The 19,194-nt window shown below is 42.8% G+C and overlaps 1 protein-coding gene and 1 non-coding gene across 2 annotated transcripts in view; one reads left to right on the top strand and one right to left on the bottom strand.

Moving 5' to 3' along the window:
• Positions 1-207: 207 nt before the first annotated feature.
• The window catches only part of Bub1b (BUB1 mitotic checkpoint serine/threonine kinase B), a 52,956-nt gene continuing 33,969 nt past the window's right edge, over positions 208-19,194 (top strand). Inside the window, exons 1-6 of the mRNA XM_057780964.1 lie at positions 208-416; positions 2,999-3,145; positions 10,134-10,193; positions 11,058-11,202; positions 16,100-16,296; positions 18,564-18,733. Coding sequence (XP_057636947.1) covers positions 382-416; positions 2,999-3,145; positions 10,134-10,193; positions 11,058-11,202; positions 16,100-16,296; positions 18,564-18,733 — 754 coding nt within the window. The 5' untranslated portion in view covers positions 208-381. The remainder of the gene's footprint in view (positions 417-2,998; positions 3,146-10,133; positions 10,194-11,057; positions 11,203-16,099; positions 16,297-18,563; positions 18,734-19,194) is intronic.
• On the bottom strand, positions 18,998-19,103 carry LOC130882141 (U6 spliceosomal RNA). Its single transcript, XR_009057778.1, has one exon. It is a non-coding gene; the product is annotated as a U6 spliceosomal RNA (small nuclear RNA).

Genomic DNA, 19,194 nt, shown 5'->3' with positions numbered 1-19,194 from the left:
GAGCCTGCTGCAGCGCCTGAAAAGCCACTGAGACTAGCGCCTCAACCCAGGAACTACAACTCCCATTATGCACAGCGCAGCGCGAGTTTAGACCCGGGATAAACTACAATCCCCAGAATGCTTTGGAAGGGGGAGCGCGGAGCGTGGCTACGTCTACAGTGAGGGACCGTTAAATTTGAAACTTGGCGGCTTAGGCTTGATGGGGCGTGAGGCGGAGGCTTTGGGAAGGAGTTGGGTGCGTGTTTCATTCAGTCTAGGAGCACGGGGAGACGGTCACCGCAACTCCAGGGCCAGCTGAAGGTTGAGGAAGGAACGTCGGACTGTCGGCACCCGGGGGGAAAAAGTCTGCGGCCTGGCGAGAGCAAGAACCGGGAATGCAGGATGGCGGCGGCAAGGAAGGAAGAGCTTGCAGCGAGGTGAGGCCCGGAGCCAAGCTGCTGCAGCTGGGTGCTCAGCGGGCGAGGGCAGGGTCGCAGAGGTCGGGGAAGAGCAGGCGCTCCCGAGACCCCTTCCTGATGGCGTGGAGCCCTGCTTCCAGCCGCGAGACAACACTTGGAGAGCTTGGAATTTGCCTTGAGATCTGAGTCTGCTACTTGACTTTGAACATGCGTTATGTGAGGGGTCTTGAGATACTAATGCAGTTTGCTGGAGTTCTGGGGGAATTCAAATTACTTATAAAGTAACTGCTTTCAACTAATAGGTGTTTCGTTATGCCAGTAGCAAAGAGATCTAAAAAGCAGAACATTTGCTGTTTTTTCTCATATATAAAATTATAGAACAGTTTTTCTAGGTTAAAACTTAATATGCATTTTAATTATGGAATCCACAATAGCTGGGTCATTTCCATATCATAAGATGTTATTCATGCAACAGAATTTGTTGATCATCCCATGAACATTGAAGGTGGACAATAAAAGACATAAAATTCCAACCCTTGTGAAGCTTAAGTTCTGGGGGAAACAATGACTAAGGCAGATTTTTTTTTTTAAGTTTTTTTTTTTTTAAGATTTATTTATTTATTATGTATACAACATTCTGCTTCCATGTATGCCCGCATGCCAGAAGAGGGCACCAGATCTCATTACAGATGGTTGTCAGCCACCATGTGGTTGCTGGGAATCGAACTCAGGACCTCTGGAAGAGCAGCCAGTGCTCTTAACCACTGAGCCATCTCTCCAGCCCCTAAGGCAGATTTAAAATCAGATAGCAATCAGTATTAAAAAGTGTAAAGCCAGAGATGGCAGGTAGCATCGGAGGTGGGATTGGTGCCAGTACAGAAAGGTTTGGATCTGAGGATGTAACTTGGGTAGGGCCCTTGTCCAAGATACACAAAGCCTTCCTTGGATTTGTTCCCTAGCACTGATAGGGAAAAAAAGATTTGAACAGACTCCTCACTAAAGAGATGGTATTTGGGTCAAAACTAGAACTAGTCATGGACACGGCTTTGGAGATAGAGGTGATTGCTAGCTACCAAGACTGGGGACCTCAGGCCCTCAGTTTGGTCCCCACATGGTGGAAGGAGAGAACCAACTCTGAAAAGTTGTCCTTTGACCTCCACATACTTGCTGTGGTGCACACACACACACAAACACACACACACACACGTAAATAAATAAGCCTTTTTTTTTTTAGGTTTTTTTCAAGACAGTGTTTCTTTGTAGCTTTGGTGGCTGTCCTGGAACTAGCTCATGTAGACCAGGCTGGCCTCGAATTCACAGATCCACCTGCCTCTGCCCCCAAGTGCTGGGATTAAAGGCATGCGCCACCACCGCCTGTCGCCATTTTTTTTTTTTTTTTTTTAAAGCTAGTCATGTACATATATTGTAGTAATTTAGGAAGGGAAGCTGCTGCTGGCATGGTCATTGTCCCCGGAACACTGTCCCCAGCGAGTATGGGGCGATGTCAAGGTGAATATGCCAACATAGTGATGTTGGGCTGGGCTTTCTAATTTTATTGTGATGGAAAAATCACAAGGAGAGTTTTTGGCAAAACAATCATCTAACTTCCACTTAAGTGGGATTTATTTATTGGTTTGCAGTGTTGATAGCAGAAACAGGAAAACAGAAAAAGGTAGAGACCCACAAACCTGTGAAAACCTAGAGAAAGGGGTTGCTGAGCAAGATTGAAAACAGTGGGGATCTTGAGAAGTGGCAGATTTCTGGATTGTTTTTCCTTTTTTCTTTCTTTCTTTCTTTCTTTCTTTCTTTCTTTCTTTCTTTCTTTTTTTTTTTTTTTTTTTTGGATTTTTCGAGACAGGGTTTCTCTGAAGTTTTTGGTGCCTGTCCTGGAACTAGCTCTTGTAGACCAGGCTGGCTGCGAACTCACAGAGATTCTTTCTTTTTTTTTTAAGACAGGGTTTCACTACACACTACACAGCCCTAGCTGGCCTCCTAAGTGCTGAAACTAAAGGCTTGGGCCACCATGCCTGGATTCTATTTCTCTGTTTTGTTTGTTTACTTATTTTTTTGTTTTTTGAAACAGGGTTTCTTTGTATAATCCTGGCTGCCCTGGAACTCTGTAGACCAGGCTGGCCTCAAACTCACAGAGATCCACCTGCCTCTGCCTCCCGAGTGCTGGGATTAAAGGCGTGCGCCACCACCGCCCGGCTTATTTCTGTTTTAAATTAAAAGTTAAAACATGACATATTAGTTTGACTAACACTAGTTTTGAATAAAACTAGATTGTTCCCTGTTAGACATAAAACTTCTAGCTTAAAAAAAGTCCACTTTGCTAAATACATGATGATTTTACAAATTATTTTTTCTGGCTTTAACTTTATTCATATATTATCAACAGCACCCCCAAGTTCTCGCTTCCATTAGCTATAAACTTGGAAACCAGGCAGTAGGCTCAGAAGCTGAAGAGTGTGATAATGCTACCTGTGTTCCTGCTCCCTGTGTCCAACTGAAGGTCACAAAAGCTCACCTGTCCAAAGATGGTGACAGCCTAGTACCGCAACAGTGTTGGTCTCAGGGCTGCTTCTGTTCCTTGTTCACAGTGAAGCCATGTGCCTGGAGGGAGATGAGTGGGAGCTGAGTAAAGAAAACGTGCAGCCCTTGCGGCATGGCCGGATCATGTCCACACTTCAGGGGGCTCTGGCACAGCAGGAGTCGGCCTGCAACAGGACTCTTCAGCAGCAGAAGCGGTATGTAGTAGCGTAGCACGTAGTGAGTGGTTTGGGTCCAACCACAGGGTCTCTTTGTAGCACTGGCTGTCCTGGAACCTACTCTGTAGACCAGGCTAGCTTTGAACTCACTGAGACGCCTGCCTCTGCCTCCCAAGTGCTGGGATTAAAGGCGTGTGCCACCACCGCCTGGCTATTGCAAGCTTTTTAATTGCATGAGATGGTGTTTATTCCAGGTTAAAATGTAGTGTGTAACCATACTCGTTGCTTTAGGTCTTTGAAAACTGTTTTTATGATTATGCTTTAGAGACATAGTATTCTGTTCTCGTTTTGGGTTTTTTGTTTTGGTTTAGTTTTTTGAGACAAGGGTTACTCTGTATGTAGTATGTAGTTCCAGGCTGGCTTTGAACTCAGATCTGTCTGCCTCTGACTAACAAGTGCTAGGATTACAGCATTTGCCCAGTAGTATTTTATTCTTAATGCTTGTTTCTGGCACCTGCAACTTGATCTTGTCCTTCTCTACTGTCTGGCTGGTGCTGGCTCCCTGATGTGTTTCGTCCCAATCTCTGCCCTCAGCTGTGTTTCCCAGCTACCGTTGACAGCTCTTGCCTTCTCAATGGCTGTTCCCCGAATCAGGTGTGGATAGTCCCAAGCTTGAGAAGATTCAGCTTATGGTTTTGTTTTTTTTTTGTTTTGTTTTTTTTGGTTTTTCGAGATAGGGTTTCTCTGTGGCTTTGGAGCCTGTCCTGGAACTAGCTCAGTAGACCAGGCTGGTCTCGAACTCACTGAGATCCGCCTACCTGTGCCTCCCGAGTGCTGGAATTAAAGGCGTGCGCCACCATCGCCCGGCTTCAGCTTATGGTTTTATGTGACTGTGGGAATGATCCTCATTCGGTAGAAAGCATACTTTGAATTTTGGTCTTTTCAAGGAGGAGGGATACTCAATAGGATTGCTCTGAAATGCTGGGTGGTCACAGAGAGGGGTGGTGCCCTGCATCTCTGAGAGACTGAGCCGTGTTGCTAGCTTGTGTTTGGTATGATAAATGTATTTAATGCACTTTTACCAAGGGTACTTTTTTCTTTTCCTTTGGGTTTTATTTATTGTTTGTTTGTTTTTGGCCGAGCCTTTTCGTCAGGACCGCCGATTCCTCTATAATGATACAGAGACTTATTATTAATTGTAAAAGCTCAGCCATAGCTTAGGCTTGTTACTGACGAGCTCGTACAAACATTTCTCTTAGTCTGCATGTCTTGTGGTGTGACTTTACCTCTTGTCTTGTCTTGCTTCCTTTGCATCTCCTGGCTACTCCATCTTTCTTTCTCCGAGTGTCCTGTGTCTGGCTGTCCCGCCTGTACCTCCTGCTGTTTAGCTTTTTATTAAACCATTAAGAAGGCACCTTGGCAAAGACGTATCTTCACAAAAAGATTATCACATAACGATTGGTTGATTGATTGAGACAGGATTTTTCTGTGTAGCCCTGGCTGTCCTGGGAACTCACTCTGTAGACCAGGCTGGCCTCAGATTTACAGAGATCTGTAAAGTGCTGGGATTAAAGGCACGTACCACAACTGCCAGACTACTTAGTTTATTTTCAACTGTGACAGGTTTATCTGGATGTAATTCTGTTGTCAGATAACAAATGTCTTCACTCCCAAACGACCCTCCTTTTTCTACTTCCCCATTTTGGTTAACACTACAAAAACTCTTCTGAAGGACTTATTCATTGCTCTCTGATTCCCTTTTTGTTAAAAAAAAATTGTTTTCACTTATTTTTTTGTTTTGTTTTCAATTATGTGTATATATGTGAGTATGTGTGTGTGAGTACAAGTTCTCAGGGAGGTCAGAAAGGGCTTTGATCCCTGTGAACTAGAGCCGTAGGCTGCTGTGAGCTGCCCAGCAAGGTAAGCTCTGCTCTGCAAGAACAGCCAGCGTGCTTTCTTAACCCCTGAGCCTCCTGAGCCAGCCCACATGGCTCCAGGGCCTCCTGAGTACCGAGTTGAGGCACCCGCAGCACTGATATCACTGTGGAGGATAATGTAGTTGGAGGGAAGGCTTGGATTCTAAAGTGTGCTAGTAAAGCGGTGCATTCGTCCTAGCGCCTGACTTAGGGGTCTCCTCTCTCACTCTCCCCTCCTCAGGAGGTCTCTCCTCTCTCACTCTCCCCTCCAAGAAGCACCTGCTGATGAGAAGTCTGTCAAAGCCACTTTGCTGCTCTGGAGTTTTGTTGTTTGTTTGGGGCGGGGCCTTGCTCTGTAGCCTAGGCTGGCTTTAACTTGTGGTCACCTCCTGCAGTCTCCCAGGTGATGGACTTGCAGGTGTGTGTCAGCTTGCTCAGCTTATTGTAGAATTTTATAAATAGGATGGTAGTTGGTTTGTGTGTGTGTGTGTGTGTGTGTTTGTTTTACTTTTTTGGCTCTTTACTCTTTGGGGGCCTGCCCCTCAGCTCCTCAATAATCACACACGGAGATTTATTCTTTCTTATGAATACCTGGCCTTTGCTTGGCTTGTTTCTAGCCAGCTTTTCTTTTTTCTTTCTTTCTTTCTTTTTTTTTTTTTTTCAAGACAGGGTTTTTCTGTAGCTTTGGAGCCTGTCCTGGAACTAGCTCGTGTTGTGATCATGCTGGCCTCAAACTCACAAAGATCCGCCTGCCTCTGCCTCCCGAGTGCTGGGATTAAAGGTGTGTGTCACTACCGCTCAATTTAGCCAGCTTTTTAAAAATTATCCCAACTACCTTTTGCCTCTGGGCTTTTATCTTTCTTTATTTCTGTATACCATTCTTTACTTCTTACTCCGTGGGTGTAGCTGGCCCCTGATGTCCTGCTCTCCTTGTTCACCCCTCTTTTGCCTTTTCTCCTCTCTGCCTGCTAGCCTCGCCAGTCCTTCCTTCTGTTGCACTACTGACCGTTCACTCTTTATTAGAACCAACCATCAGCAAAGAATCACAGCCTCCAGTTAATCAAATGCAACATAAACAAAAGTAACACACCTGAAAACAATATTCCCCAATGCCTTTCTTCTTACTCTGTGGCTTGCTATGTAGCTGGGTGGCTGACCCCGATGTCCTCCTCTCCTCTGCTCCTTGACCTTTTGTTCCTAGATTTCTCATCCTATTTATTCTCTCTGCCTGCCTGCCCTATACTTCTCTCCTGCCTTGCTATTGGTTGTTCAGTTTTTCATTAAATCTGTCAGGTGTTTTAGGCAAAGTAACACCGCTTCACAGAGTTACACAAATGCAACCTAAAGGAACGTAACACATCTTTGCATCATTAAACAAATATTCCATAGTATAAATAAATGTAACACAGCAAGTAATATTCCACAACATAGACTCATATGGATCTTTCATTTAGTGTAATTTTAAGTACTTTTCATGTCACATATATCAGTAGACTGTCCCTTTTTATAGCTGAGTAAGTATTCTAATATTCACCAGTTGTTGAACATTTTGGTTTGTTCTTTTGCGCTTTGTAAATGAGCCCAGTGTGGATTTTTGACAAAGCTTTTTGTGAACATCATCCTCACCCCACCCCCTTGGAATGGAATTGTTAGATCACAGAGTATCTTAAACCCAGGACCATAAAGGCCAGTGATCTAATGGAAAAATTCCTCTTTTCTTTGATATATAGTTGCTTCCTAGTTCCTACCCCTATTTTTACTTCTTAAAACCTTTACTGGAGCCCAGCCTGGTCAACTCGATAAACAACAAAATGTAGTGATTATCTAAATTATTCTATTATTAATAAAAACTTGGGAGACAGTAGGGTATGAACCTGGTCGATTCAAAAAGCCACAGAGAAAAGCCAAGCTGACCCTCCTCTTCGCTTTTTCAAGATCCAAAAAGGCCCAAAAAACTCTGGTTCATTCTGGTCAGCTTAGTCTGAACTCCGTCCTCTGGGTCAAGGTTGAGTTTATTAGCAGTTTTGGAGGACAGTCTACAAATCCGCAACAACAAAACACCTTTACTATCTGTTCTTGGCAAGTACCATGCCTGTTTTGTATTATTGATTTTTTTTTTCACTTTTATACTTTGGTTTTTTTATTAGGAGTATATTATTTTGTGACAAACTGTTTTGTCTGTTTATCTATTGATTTGAGGCAAGACTTCACCAAATATCCTAGGCTATTTTTGAACTTACTGTGGTAGCCCAGACTGGCCCTGAATTTACAGGATTTTGGTCTCAGTTTCTATTGTGCTACAATTACAGATATATACCATTTGGCTATTTTATTATTAGTATTGTTTGTTTTTCAAGATGACTTCTGTGTAGTCCTGGCTGTCGTGGAACTCACTCTGTAGATCATGCTGGCCTCAAACTCAGATATCTGCCTGCCTCTGCTGCCCAAACTCAGATATCTGCCTGCCTCTGCTGCCCAATGCTGGGATTAAAGGCACGTATCACTGCACTCAGCTTAGCATTTTCTTTATAATAATTATTGTGTATATTTTTTATTACTTGATGTTTTGATACGTGTCTATATTTTAGTCATTTTTATACTCCCTCTTTGCCGTCTCTTATCCCCTCTAACTCTTGCTGAGCTTCCTTTTCTTCCCAATAAGATCATTCTTGTTTTCATGTTTTTGCTTTGTTTTGTTGTGTTGTGGTGTGTGCGTGTGTGAGACTGAGAGACAGAGACAGAGACAGAGAAAGCGAGCGCTCCATTGAGTTGAATTAGGGTTGGTTGCTTCAATGAATTGTGGGATACTAGATCATGGATAACCTAGTGAGTCTACCCCTAAAAAACATGATTTGACCCTTTAGGAACCATTAGCTGCCTGTGAGGACTCATGAGCCCTTTCTCACCCAGGGTTGAATGTCACTGGGCCTCATCATGGTTTTACTTTGTTTTGTTTTTTAGGATTATTTATGTGTGGAGGTCAGAAGACAACTTGCAGGAATCTGTTCTCTTCTTCTCTGGAGTTCTAGGGACCCAACTCCTGTCCTCAGGGTTGGCAGTGAGTGCATTTACAAACCATTGAGCATCTCACTGGCCAGTGGACATGCCCTTGTCTTGTGCACGCAACCACCACTGCTGTGTGTTGGTGGTTGCCATAGTCGTGTCATGGCCAGGAAACATTTTATGATGCTTTTCTTCATTCTCCATCCCTTAGGATCGTCCCACCCTCTCTTCTGTGTTGTCCTGAGCCTGGGAGGGGGTGGTGCAGATGCGGTTGAGGCTGAGCAGTTGCAGTCCCTGGTTCTCAGCTCTTTGCCTGGCTAGGGGTCTGCCTTTCCTGTCCCCCACAGCAGACTTCGCTAGCCAAAGCTGACACATATAGTCCCTCTTGGGCTCCTATCCTTACATGCATGTTCCCACACAAACACTATTAAAAATAAATCTTTATTTAAATTGATTTTATTTAGCTCTACATTTTTCTCTGCTCCCCTCCCTTTCTCTCCCCTCCTCTTCAACCCTCTCCCATGGTCCCCATGCTTCCAATTTACTCAGGAGATCTTGTCTTCTTCTACTTCCCATGTAGACTAGATCCATGTATGTCTCTCTTAGGGTCCTCATTGTTGTCTAAGTTCTCTGGGATTGTGATTTGTGGGCTGGTTTTCTTTGCTTTATGTTTAAAAATCACTTATGAGTGAGTACATGTCATAATTGTCTTTCTGAGTCTGGGTTACCTCACTCAATATGGTGTTTTCTAGATCTATCCATTTGCCTGAAAATTTCAAGATGTCATTACTTTTTTCTGCTGTGTAGTACTCCATTGTATAAATGTATCACATTTTCCTAAAAATAAATCTTTAAAAATATAAACAAACCTAATAGGTAGTATTATGATCCCATTTTATAGGTGAAGAAATTTAAAACAGCAAAGTAACTATCATTGTTTAAATTAATGAATGCTGGGATTAGAGGAGGCCTGCAGCACCACACCTGGCTTAGAATATTAATTTTTTTTTTTTTTTTTTTGAGACAGGGTTTCTCTGTGTAGCCCTGGCTGTCCTGGAACTAGCTCTTGTAGACCAGGTTGGCCTTGAACTCACAGAGATCCGTCTGCCTCTGCCTCCCAAGTGCTGAGATTAAAGGTGTGTGCCACCACCGCCCAGCAATTATTTCTATTTTTATGTGTTTAAGATTTTTTATTATTTTTTATTGAGGTATATGTATATGTGGCTGTGTACAAGAGGGTGCAGGTGTCTGCTAAGGCCAGAGGCTTCAGATCCCTATAACCTGGAGTTCAAGGTGATTGTGGTACACCCTTTTTGGGTGCTCTGTAAGAGCCCTGTTTTTTTGAAAGATTCTATTTTTGGAAGGGTGGGACTGGAGAGATAACTCAGTGGTTCAAAGCACTGTTCCTGTAGAGGATTCAGATTTGGTTCCCAGCCCTCTTGGTGGCTCACAGCCAACTGTACTTCTTTCACATTCTCTTGTAGCCTCCTTGGGCACTGCACACATGTAGCAGACATATATACATTCAGGCAAACACTCGAATACATAAAGCTGTAGATAGTTGAGAGACTCCTGATGCAGGTGCTTGGAAACTTGGGTAGTCTGCAAGAGCAAGCAGCATACACTTAGCCTCCAATTAGTAAAAGCTGTTTGGGAACTATTAGAAGGTGTGTCCTTGTTAGGGGAACAGTATCACTGGGGGTGGGCCTTGAGGCTTTAAAAGTGTGGTGCTGGCCTGCTGCCACACTCCCTGCCATGGTGGCCGTGGACTCTAAATCTTCTGAAACTGTAAGCCACACCCCCAATAAGCTCTTCCTTCTCTAGGTCGTGGTGTTTCACCACAGCAGCAGAAAGTGACTGAGACAGCAGCATTCTTACCTGCTGAGCCCTCTCTCCAGCCCAAACAGCATTCCATAATTGATTTGCTGTGATTGTTTTGTTTTTTGTTTTTTTGAACTGGCAACTGAGTCTAGGGTCTCTGTACCACTGAGCTAAACCCCCAATCTAATCTCTAGGATAGTTGTTTAGATCAATTTGAAGCACTTGAAGGGTGACTAGAAATGAGCCCTGTCAGCTGTGTGTGCTAACATGGTCTGTTTCAATTTCAGGATGTTTGAATCCGAAATCCGCTTTTACTCTGGAAGTGACCCTCTGTGTGTGTGGGACCGGTGAGTATTGTAAGTGAGCAACAGAGGCATTCACAGGTGAATCTTTTGGGCCTTGTTTCTCAAACTGAGGGCTATGGAGTGGTGAACAGAGCAGAAAGTGTTGTCTTGGCGAGGCAGACTTCGGAACAGCCACAGTGGTTTTCTAAGGTGTTTCGCAGGGCTGTGCGTAGAGCCCAGGACTTTACACATGCCAAGAAAGAAGGGCTGTAGTGCTGAGTTAAGTTCAGTTTCCCTGAGGGCTTTAAGACTGGAGTATGACACAACTTTGAGGTGCGTCTGTCCATCATTTTCCACAGCATTTGTTGCAGGTACTTCAAGAGAGTTTGAGAGATGGAGGCTTAGGATTTGTCATTGAGCACTGCTAAAGATAACATACATTGAATATATTCAATAGTTTTTGCTGAAAAGTTCAGAATAGAGGGCTAGAACGATGGCTCATCTGTTAAGAGAACTGCTGCACTTGCAGAGAGGATTGGGTTGGCTTCCCAGCTCTCAGGTGGCTGCTCGGAACCTTATGGAAGTCCAGTCCCAAGGGATCTGATGCCCTCTTCTGGCCTCTGCTTGCCTTGCACATATATGGTATACAGGCACATGCAGACAAAACCCATACACACAAATAATAAAATAAGCAAATCCAGAATGGGTTAGATGTGGTGGACATGCCTTTAATAACAGGATTCAGGAAGCAGAGGTGGGCATATCTCTTTGAGTTGAGCGCAGCCTGGTCATAGTTGAGTACAGGCCAGCCAGGGCTAAATAAGTCTCTGTCTCAAAACGAAAGCAAAAATCCCATTCAGAATGAGACTTAGAACTAGAGCAAAAGTATACATCAATTCAAAAATTTTTCTTTCTCCTCCCATCCAGGTATATTAGCTGGACAGAGCAGAACTATCCTCAAGGGGGAAAGGAGAGTAACATGTCAACGTTACTAGAGCGAGCTATAGAAACTCTACATGGAGAGAAGCGTTACTATAGTGACCCCCGCTTTCTCAACCTCTGGCTCAAATTGGTAAGTGTCATCTGAATTCAAAATATTAAATGAGATTTTTCCTATAGAGGTCTTAGGAGAAACAATTGGAAACTTCAGTAACCATTTGAACTAGGCATGGTGATCCATAAAATCTCTGCTTGGGAGTCTGAGCCTGGAGGATCACAAGTTGAAGCTATTCCGGTCTACATTGTCAGATCCTGTTTTATAAAACTAGCCAAAAGCCTTGAAAAAACAAAACAGATGTTAACACTGGTAGAACATCTAAATGCACCATCTTTTTTTTTTTTTTTAGTAACTTCTATGTTTACTATTTAAAAGATTTTATTCTATGTGTATGAGTGTTTTCCTGCATGTATATAAGTGTGTTCTTGGAGGATATTGGATCCCCTGGGTGGCAGGGAAACAAAGAGGTAGCTTTATTTTTCTGCTGCCCAGACCTAAATAATCACACAGAAACTATATTAATTACAACACTGCTTGGCCAACAGCTTAGCTGTATTCCTACCTAGCTCTTATGTCTTAAAATAACCCATTTCTATTTATCTGTGTATCATTGTGAGGCAGTGCCGTCTTTCTCCTTCAGCATTTCTCTGACTCCACCTACTCTTTCTATAGCTGTTCAGATTTCCCGCCTGACTTTACTCTGCTAAGCCATTGGCTAAAACAGTTTTATTCATCAACCAATAAAAGCAACATATATACAAAAGGACATCTCATAACGTTTGTGAGTCTCCCTGTTGGTACTGGGAACCGAACCTGGGTCCTCTGAAGAGCAAATCCTCTTAACCGTTGAGCCTGCTCTCTCCAGTTCCAACTCTGTGTTCTACGAATACCCTAAGCCCAGACCTATTAGTATAAGCCTATAATCCAACTACTTGGGAGGCTGAGGCAGGAGGATCACAGAGCAAAGCTCTGCCTGGGCAATATAATATACTCAAGGCCAGCCCAGGAACGTAAGATTCTTTCTCAAAATCCAGTAAGAGAAGAATGGGAGTTCCTTACTGGTGGACCACTTTTCTAATGCTGCATAGTGGCAGGTTCAAATCCCAGTAGCAGTGAAGTAGAAATCTTCAAATATGTATGCACACGTGTGCACATCCATGCACACAGGCTCCTTCCTCACAGATAATCTGAAGCCCTGGTCTAGACAACCATTACATTGAAATGTTCAGCTGTAAAATTACCAGCAGGAACTAAATTTTGTATATGGAGCAACAAAGCACATAATAAACTACTTTACTTTTTATTTCTTTGTGAGGGTGTTCAAAAGGTGTAGCTGAAGAATTCCTCATACCACACCTTTCTCTCGCTTTATGAAAAGATTTTTCTAGTCAGTTATTTTATAAATGATTCCTGTAATCTAGCTAAAAAAAAATGTTACTAGAAAATCAGTATTTTTAGGTGAAGAGGTAAAATTAGTTTGAATGTTTAGAAGTTGCCAAGAAATATTTCACTTTTGAATCTGTTCATCTAGCCATATTGTCTTTTTGTTTGTTTGAGACAGCTCTGGCTGGCCTGGAACTCATTCTGTAGACCAGGCTGGTCTGGAACTCAGAGATCCGCCTGTTTATTCCTCCCGAGTGCTGGGGTTAAAGGTGTGTGCTGCCGTTGCTCAGCTGCCATATTGTCTTTTTATTTATGTTGTGTCTTAAATGTTCTTATTCAACACTCTGAGTAATTTGACCTTTATTGGTTATGCTGTATGCGAGAGCATAGGTCACTCAGAAAGCTGCATATATTAAATGGTTGTTAAGCTTTATTTGTGCAATGACAGAACCCAAAATGGATCTTTTTTTTTTTTTAAAGATTTATTTATTATGTGTACAGCATTTCTTCCATGTGTGCCCGCAGGCCAGAAGGGGGCACAGGGTCTCATTACAGATGGTTGTGAGCCACCATGTGGTTGCTGGGAATTGAACTCAGGACCTCTGGAAGAGCAGTCAGTGCTCTTAACCACTGAGCCATTTCTCCAAAGCCCCCCAAAATGGATCTTAAACTGACACCACACTAAAGTGAGTTTTCCTAAAGCACCATGAGAAAACAATACTAATGTAAAGAAAACATTATTTACTTAATTTAATTGTGCAAACTTAAACTGTGAAACAATTGTTTTTGTTAAAAATGTAAATGGAAGCTGGACAGAATAGTGCAAGTCTGTAATTACTCTACTCAAAAGTTAGTCATAGGATCCTCAAAAGTTTGAGGCTAGCCTAGTCTAATAGGGAGTTCCAAGCCAGAGATACATGGCACAACCCTATCTCCAAAATCCAAAGTAAAATAAGGTTAAAAATTTTTAGATGGGATGTTTGATTTAGTTCACATTTGTCAAATAAAAAATTTAAATGGAGTATTTCATTTATTACAGACTAGTTACATAAAACTCTGGCAAGAAACAAGGATATCTGTAGGTAGCAATGCTTTCTACCTTTGTGAGGCCTATTTTATTAGAGAGGATAAGTTCGAAACATTGAGTTAAGTGTAGCAGCATCATTAGAAAAGGCTGCATATGTTAAATTGTTACAGGGAAGGTACAGGAAGACATATAAGGACCTGGTCTAGTACTGCAGGTTAGGAACAGATAGACTCTTGTACAAAGTGTGATGTACTAAATTTTAGCATTTTAAATTTGTATATTCCTCTTAGAAAGCAACTGATTACTTTTAGCATAATTTGACTTCTAGGGGTTTGTTTCCTTTGTGTCCTATAGTGTATTTTACAAGTTAGCCATCTCCTCAGTCTGCTTCAATTATTTTTAAATGGATGCATAGTGTTACACCAATTGATATTCTCTAATTTGTTAACCAATTTTTCTGTATTTAAACAACTTCTAATTTTCCTCAGAAAATAATTTTTTTTTTTTGAAAACTCTCTTCATGCATTTTACATTTGTCCCTTAACCTCCTAGAGGGACTAGAAAGGTGGCTTGGTTGTTGAAGTGCTTGCTGTACAAGCAGAAGCCCTGAGTCCTGATCCCAGCGCTCATGCAAAAGCATCTGCAGTCCTGCTGCGGGGAGTCCCCGAGCTCAATGGTCAGCCAGGCTTGCAGAACCAGGGAGCTCTAGGTTGAGTGAGAGCCCTTATTTCTAAAGATACGGTCATTATGGAGGAAGACGCCTGTCTCTACCCCCATGTGCGCCTATCCACACTGGTACACCAGCACACAGACAGAAGGAGGAGGCATGACCTCACTCATGTCCAGGCTGGCCTGGAACTCACTCTTTAGACTATAGACTAGGATGGCCTTGAATTCTAGTAATCCTGTTGCTTCTCCCTCTCCAGTGCTAACATTGACTGAGCAGTCACAGAAGCATGGCCAGTGATTCTTGTAATTGCTGTGGCTACTGGGGCCGCCAGGCTGTGTAGTGCTTGGATCCATCTCTCTACTCATTCTTACTTTTAACTGTGATAATACTGTGTGCTGGGCCCAGCTGCTCCCCTAACCTTTCAGCAGAAGAACGTGGTCTCCAACCACTCTGAAGTGCTGCTGCCTAATTCCCAGCTGTCAGTGCTCTTGGGTATTTCCACATGGAAGGGGCGGGCCTAATGCCAGGCCTTCCTGTCTCTACTGCCAAAACCCCATTAGGGCATCCTAGCCCATGAACTCTCCCCATGTGGCCCTGGAGTCTGCTTTAAAGCCTCTACTTCCTGTCCTCCTGTCCTCTCCCCAGGTGTTGATCCTCCAGCTCCTCCTTATCTTCCTGCAGTGTGCTTTCAACAAGAGCGGGCTCAGCAGTGTGCTGTAGTGCTCCCATAGAGCAAGCTTGAACTCTGATTCGGGTTCTTCTCTTTTTTTGGATTTTTCGAGACAGGGTTTCTCCGTAGCTTTTGGTTCCTGTCCTGGAACTAGCTCTTGTAGACCAGGTTGGCCTCGAACTCACAGAGATCCGCTTGCCTCTACCTCCCGAGTGCTGGGACTAAAGGCGTGCGCCACCACCACCCGGCCGGGTTCTTTTCTAGTAGTTTAGTGGCGTGACTATTGTACTGTGATGTCAGTCTAATAATACAAACTATGGAGGCTTGCTATTTATTCTGAATGTGAATTAACTGCTTATTCTAACTATTTTATGTGTTGAATGACATTGAAGTATTGCTCAATAAAAATTTGAGGCCAACTGTGGTGGCTCCGTCTGTAATGCTAGCACTTGAGAGGTAGAAGTAAAAGAATTACTGTATGTTCAAGGACATCCTGGTCTAAATACTGAGTTCCAGGCCAGCCTGGGCTATGAGCGAGACTACCCCCCCACAAATAAATAAATAAATAAATAAATAAATAAATAAATGTTTATATGTGTATATAAAGAATACAGTAAAATAAAGTTTTCTTATGGCTAGCAGATGTAGAAATGTGTCAAAACCTAGTATGATATTTTAATTTTTCCTCTTTTGCAGTTAAAATTTTCTCTACTATACCTGATTACATAGTTCCTTAAATAGAGACTTGACCAAATCTTGTCTTTGCTTTTAAATCTCTCAGCACAGAATATATTTATCATCAGATAGAAGCAGAATCAATTGGATTGACATTTAAGACCTGTCCCAGTCTTTACTCCAGACTCCCCATCTTGCCCCGCCCTGGTAGAGTTTCTCCTGTCTTTACTCACCTTAGATGTAAAGGGAACACCCTACTCTTCCCTGCTGTCTGCAGAAAGACCAGTTCCCTTCTAGTCAGCTAAAGGTCACCTGTTTGAAACCTTTCTTCCCTTCCTTTTTTTCTTGCAAGTCCATCTCTTACTCTTGTCCCTTTCTTGGGTCCTTATTCCAGTATATTTTAATACTGGGTTAATTATAATATAATTATAAGATAGATACATATTCCCAGTGCAGGAACTACAGATAGTTTCCCTGGCATGTGTTTGGCACACAGGTGTTTGACAAATGGAAGGAGGCCGACTGACTGTTACCACTTCTGTTCCAGGGGCATCTGTGCAATGAGCCCTTGGATTTGTACAGCTACTTACACAGCCAGGGGATTGGTGTCTCCCTTGCCCAGTTCTACATTTCATGGGCTGAAGAATACGAAGCTAGAGAAAACTTCAAGAGAGCAGACGCAGTGTTCCAGGAAGGGATTGAACGCAAGGCCGAGCCCCTGGAAAGACTGCAGTCCCAGCACAGGTAGTGGGTTTCTCTGGAGCCTTAGCCCTTGATTAGATACCCAAGAATGCTCTGTACTTCCTTACCATTCTCAAGTGTGGACCCTGGACCCTGTGGAATGTGCCCGTGCTCTTCTTCCCTAGCCCTCACAAACTCTGTAGCTGTACTGTTCCCAGGGATGTCACACAACAGCCACAGTGTGTAAGCTTTTGCTTTGTTTGCTTCAAGATAGGGTTCCGCTTCAAGATAGGGTTCCTCTGTAGCTCTGACTGTCCTGGCCTCAAACTCAACTGAGATCTGCCTGCCTCAGCCTCTGATTGTGAGGTTAGAGGCTTAAAATGGCCTTTATTCCAGCATTTTTAAAAATGGTTTATTTTTATAACCTTTTGAGTTTAGTTCCTGCCGGGAGGTGGTGGCGCACGCCTTTAATCCCAGCACTCGGGAGGCAGAGGCAGGTGGATCTCTGTGAGTTCGAGTCCAGCCTGGTCTATAAGAGCTAGTTCCAAAATTAATTAACTAATAAAAAAAAAAAAATCAAAAAAAAAAAAAAAAAAAAGCTAGTTCCAGGACAGGAACCAAAAGCTACGGAAAAACCCTGTCTCGAAAATCCAAAAAAAAAAGAGTTTAGTTTCTTTAATTGTGCTTTTAAGAATTCCTTACAAGGCTTTTGTAATATATATGATTTGCAAGTGCTTTTTTTTCCTCGATTAAGTAGTTTTTATTTTTTTATTTAAATTTATGGTGTTGGGAGATGGAAGCCAAGTCCTCATTAATTATTATTTTAACTATCAAATAGAATAAAAAATTTCAACTTTGAAAAACTCCTTTGTATGAATTAAGCTTTTTGTGTTGTATCTGTCTTTTCTGGTTCCTAGCAGCAATGGTGACTTATATTCTAGAACCTGACACCCTCTTCTGGCCTCCACTGGTACCAGACACATGGGGTGCACAGGCATACATCAGACAAAACACTCATATGCATAAAATAAAAATTAGATTTAAAAATTAGATGCTTTTACTATTATCTCATGGGTTATAGTTATAATAACTATTTTAAAATCTGAAAATAATACAGTTTTTTAGAAATGAAAAGCTCTGAAAGCATCAATCAGCATGTGGGCAGTCTTGAAGTCAGCGTTTGTCATTTATTCTCCCTTGAGAATCAGCCACATTTTCTTGTTAATCTGTGTGTGAAGGAATATGCTGCAGGCAGGGCATTTATTCTGACAGTGTGTTGAATCCTGTTTAGTGGCAGTCTCTGGAGAGTGAACAGTGATGCCCATTGTCCTAGACACTGAATTCCAGATGTCACAGCCTATGGCAGTGTTTGTGGTATGGTCAGTTCAGCCTTTGTCCTTTGTGGTGCTGTTTGGTCTGTCTCCTGCATGTGCTGCTGGGCTAGTGAGACTTGGGCGGTGCATCCCGTCACGGTTCAGTTCTCAAGCAGTGAGCACAGGGGAGTTAGGCGTTCCCGGTCTCCAGCGTATTCCTCTCCGCTATTCTTCTAGTAGTTTCCAACCCTCAGAATCCCCTGCTTCCGTTCCTTTGGTCAGAAAGATAAAATTCTCAAGGAGTTGTAGGGTTTCCCGAATCACCATTACAGTAGATAAGCACAAGAGAAAACAAGAAACACAACAGAACAGCAGCACAGGGCGTCTAAGCGCCACACCACCACAGTTGTCTTGCTTTTGTTAACCCTCCAGAGTCATGGGGTCTCTTTTTATGTGTTTAGAGTTTCAGGTTGAGGCTGCAGGCTTGTGCTGTGTCCTAGTGAGCACCACAATCTTCTCACTTCTTTCTTTTCCAGTATACTATAAAATTAGAGCAGCAAAGCAGAGAAGTTTTGTTTTCAAATTTCTGCCAACTGTGCTAAAGTAAGATGCGTTGTGTGTTTTTCATATGTTTTGTAAGAAAAACTGTATGTGGAGGGGTGGCGGATGTGGCAGGATACTAGCTAGCCATTGGTGGGTCCAGGCGAAGGGCGTTTGGATATATTCATTCGCTCTTTCCACAGTTCTGCAATTCTTATTATTTTTAATTTGAAACTATGAATTTCATCAATTTTCTAGTCTTAGCTGATCCTCTGATCAATCTGATGATAAGTTTTAGAGTATTTTCAGTGGGTCAGACGAATGTTTTAACGGACCCTGAGTCATCTAGCTATGCTCTCCTTGTTCTTAGAGAACAAGTCCCCTGGGTCAGTTGTACGCAGTTTTCTCTAGTCTGCTTTTGTTGTGTGAGAACCAGTCATTTCAATTAAAAGCCGATCGTCCTTTGTCATGCCTTAGACAATTCCAGGCCCGAGTGTCCCGACAAGCTCTCTTGGCACTTGAGAATGACGAGGAGGAGGAGGTGTTGGGGTCTTCTGTACCACAGAGAAGCACACTAGCTGAGCTGAAGAGCAGAGGGAAGAAGATGGCGAAGGCGCCCATCAGCCGTGTCGGAGGTGCTCTGAAGGGTGAGCTTGCTAGTGTCGTTTTGGAGCCCGTAGTCTCTTGTGGTGGGCAGATTATGTAGGAAGGCAACACATAAATATACATGTGGACACTGCCCTAGTTTTCTGAATACTAGGTAGCGAAAAGAAAAGCCAAAAGAAAGCCAATATCATAGGGTACAGGAAAGCCAAAGGTGGCGGTTTTGTCTGGTGACTGTGAGTAAACCTGATATTTGAGATGTGTCATTTTCTTTTCTTTTCTTTTCTTTATTTCTTTATTTCTTTTTTTTTTTTTATGGAACGCTCACGGATTTGCGTGTCATCCTCGCGCAGGGTCATGCTAATCTTCTCTGTATCGTTCCAATTTTAGTGTGTGTGCTGCCGAAGCGAGCACAGAGGTGTCATTTTCTAAACGTTGTACTTAGAAGAAGATAAGTAGTAATATAGTAGGTATTATTAAAATAATGCTTAAATGCATTAATGCC

Source organism: Chionomys nivalis, chromosome 9 (assembly GCF_950005125.1).
Source record: "Chionomys nivalis chromosome 9, mChiNiv1.1, whole genome shotgun sequence".
Classification (NCBI taxonomy): Eukaryota; Metazoa; Chordata; class Mammalia; order Rodentia; family Cricetidae; genus Chionomys; species Chionomys nivalis.
This window is presented reverse-complemented; position numbering and strand designations above follow the sequence as displayed.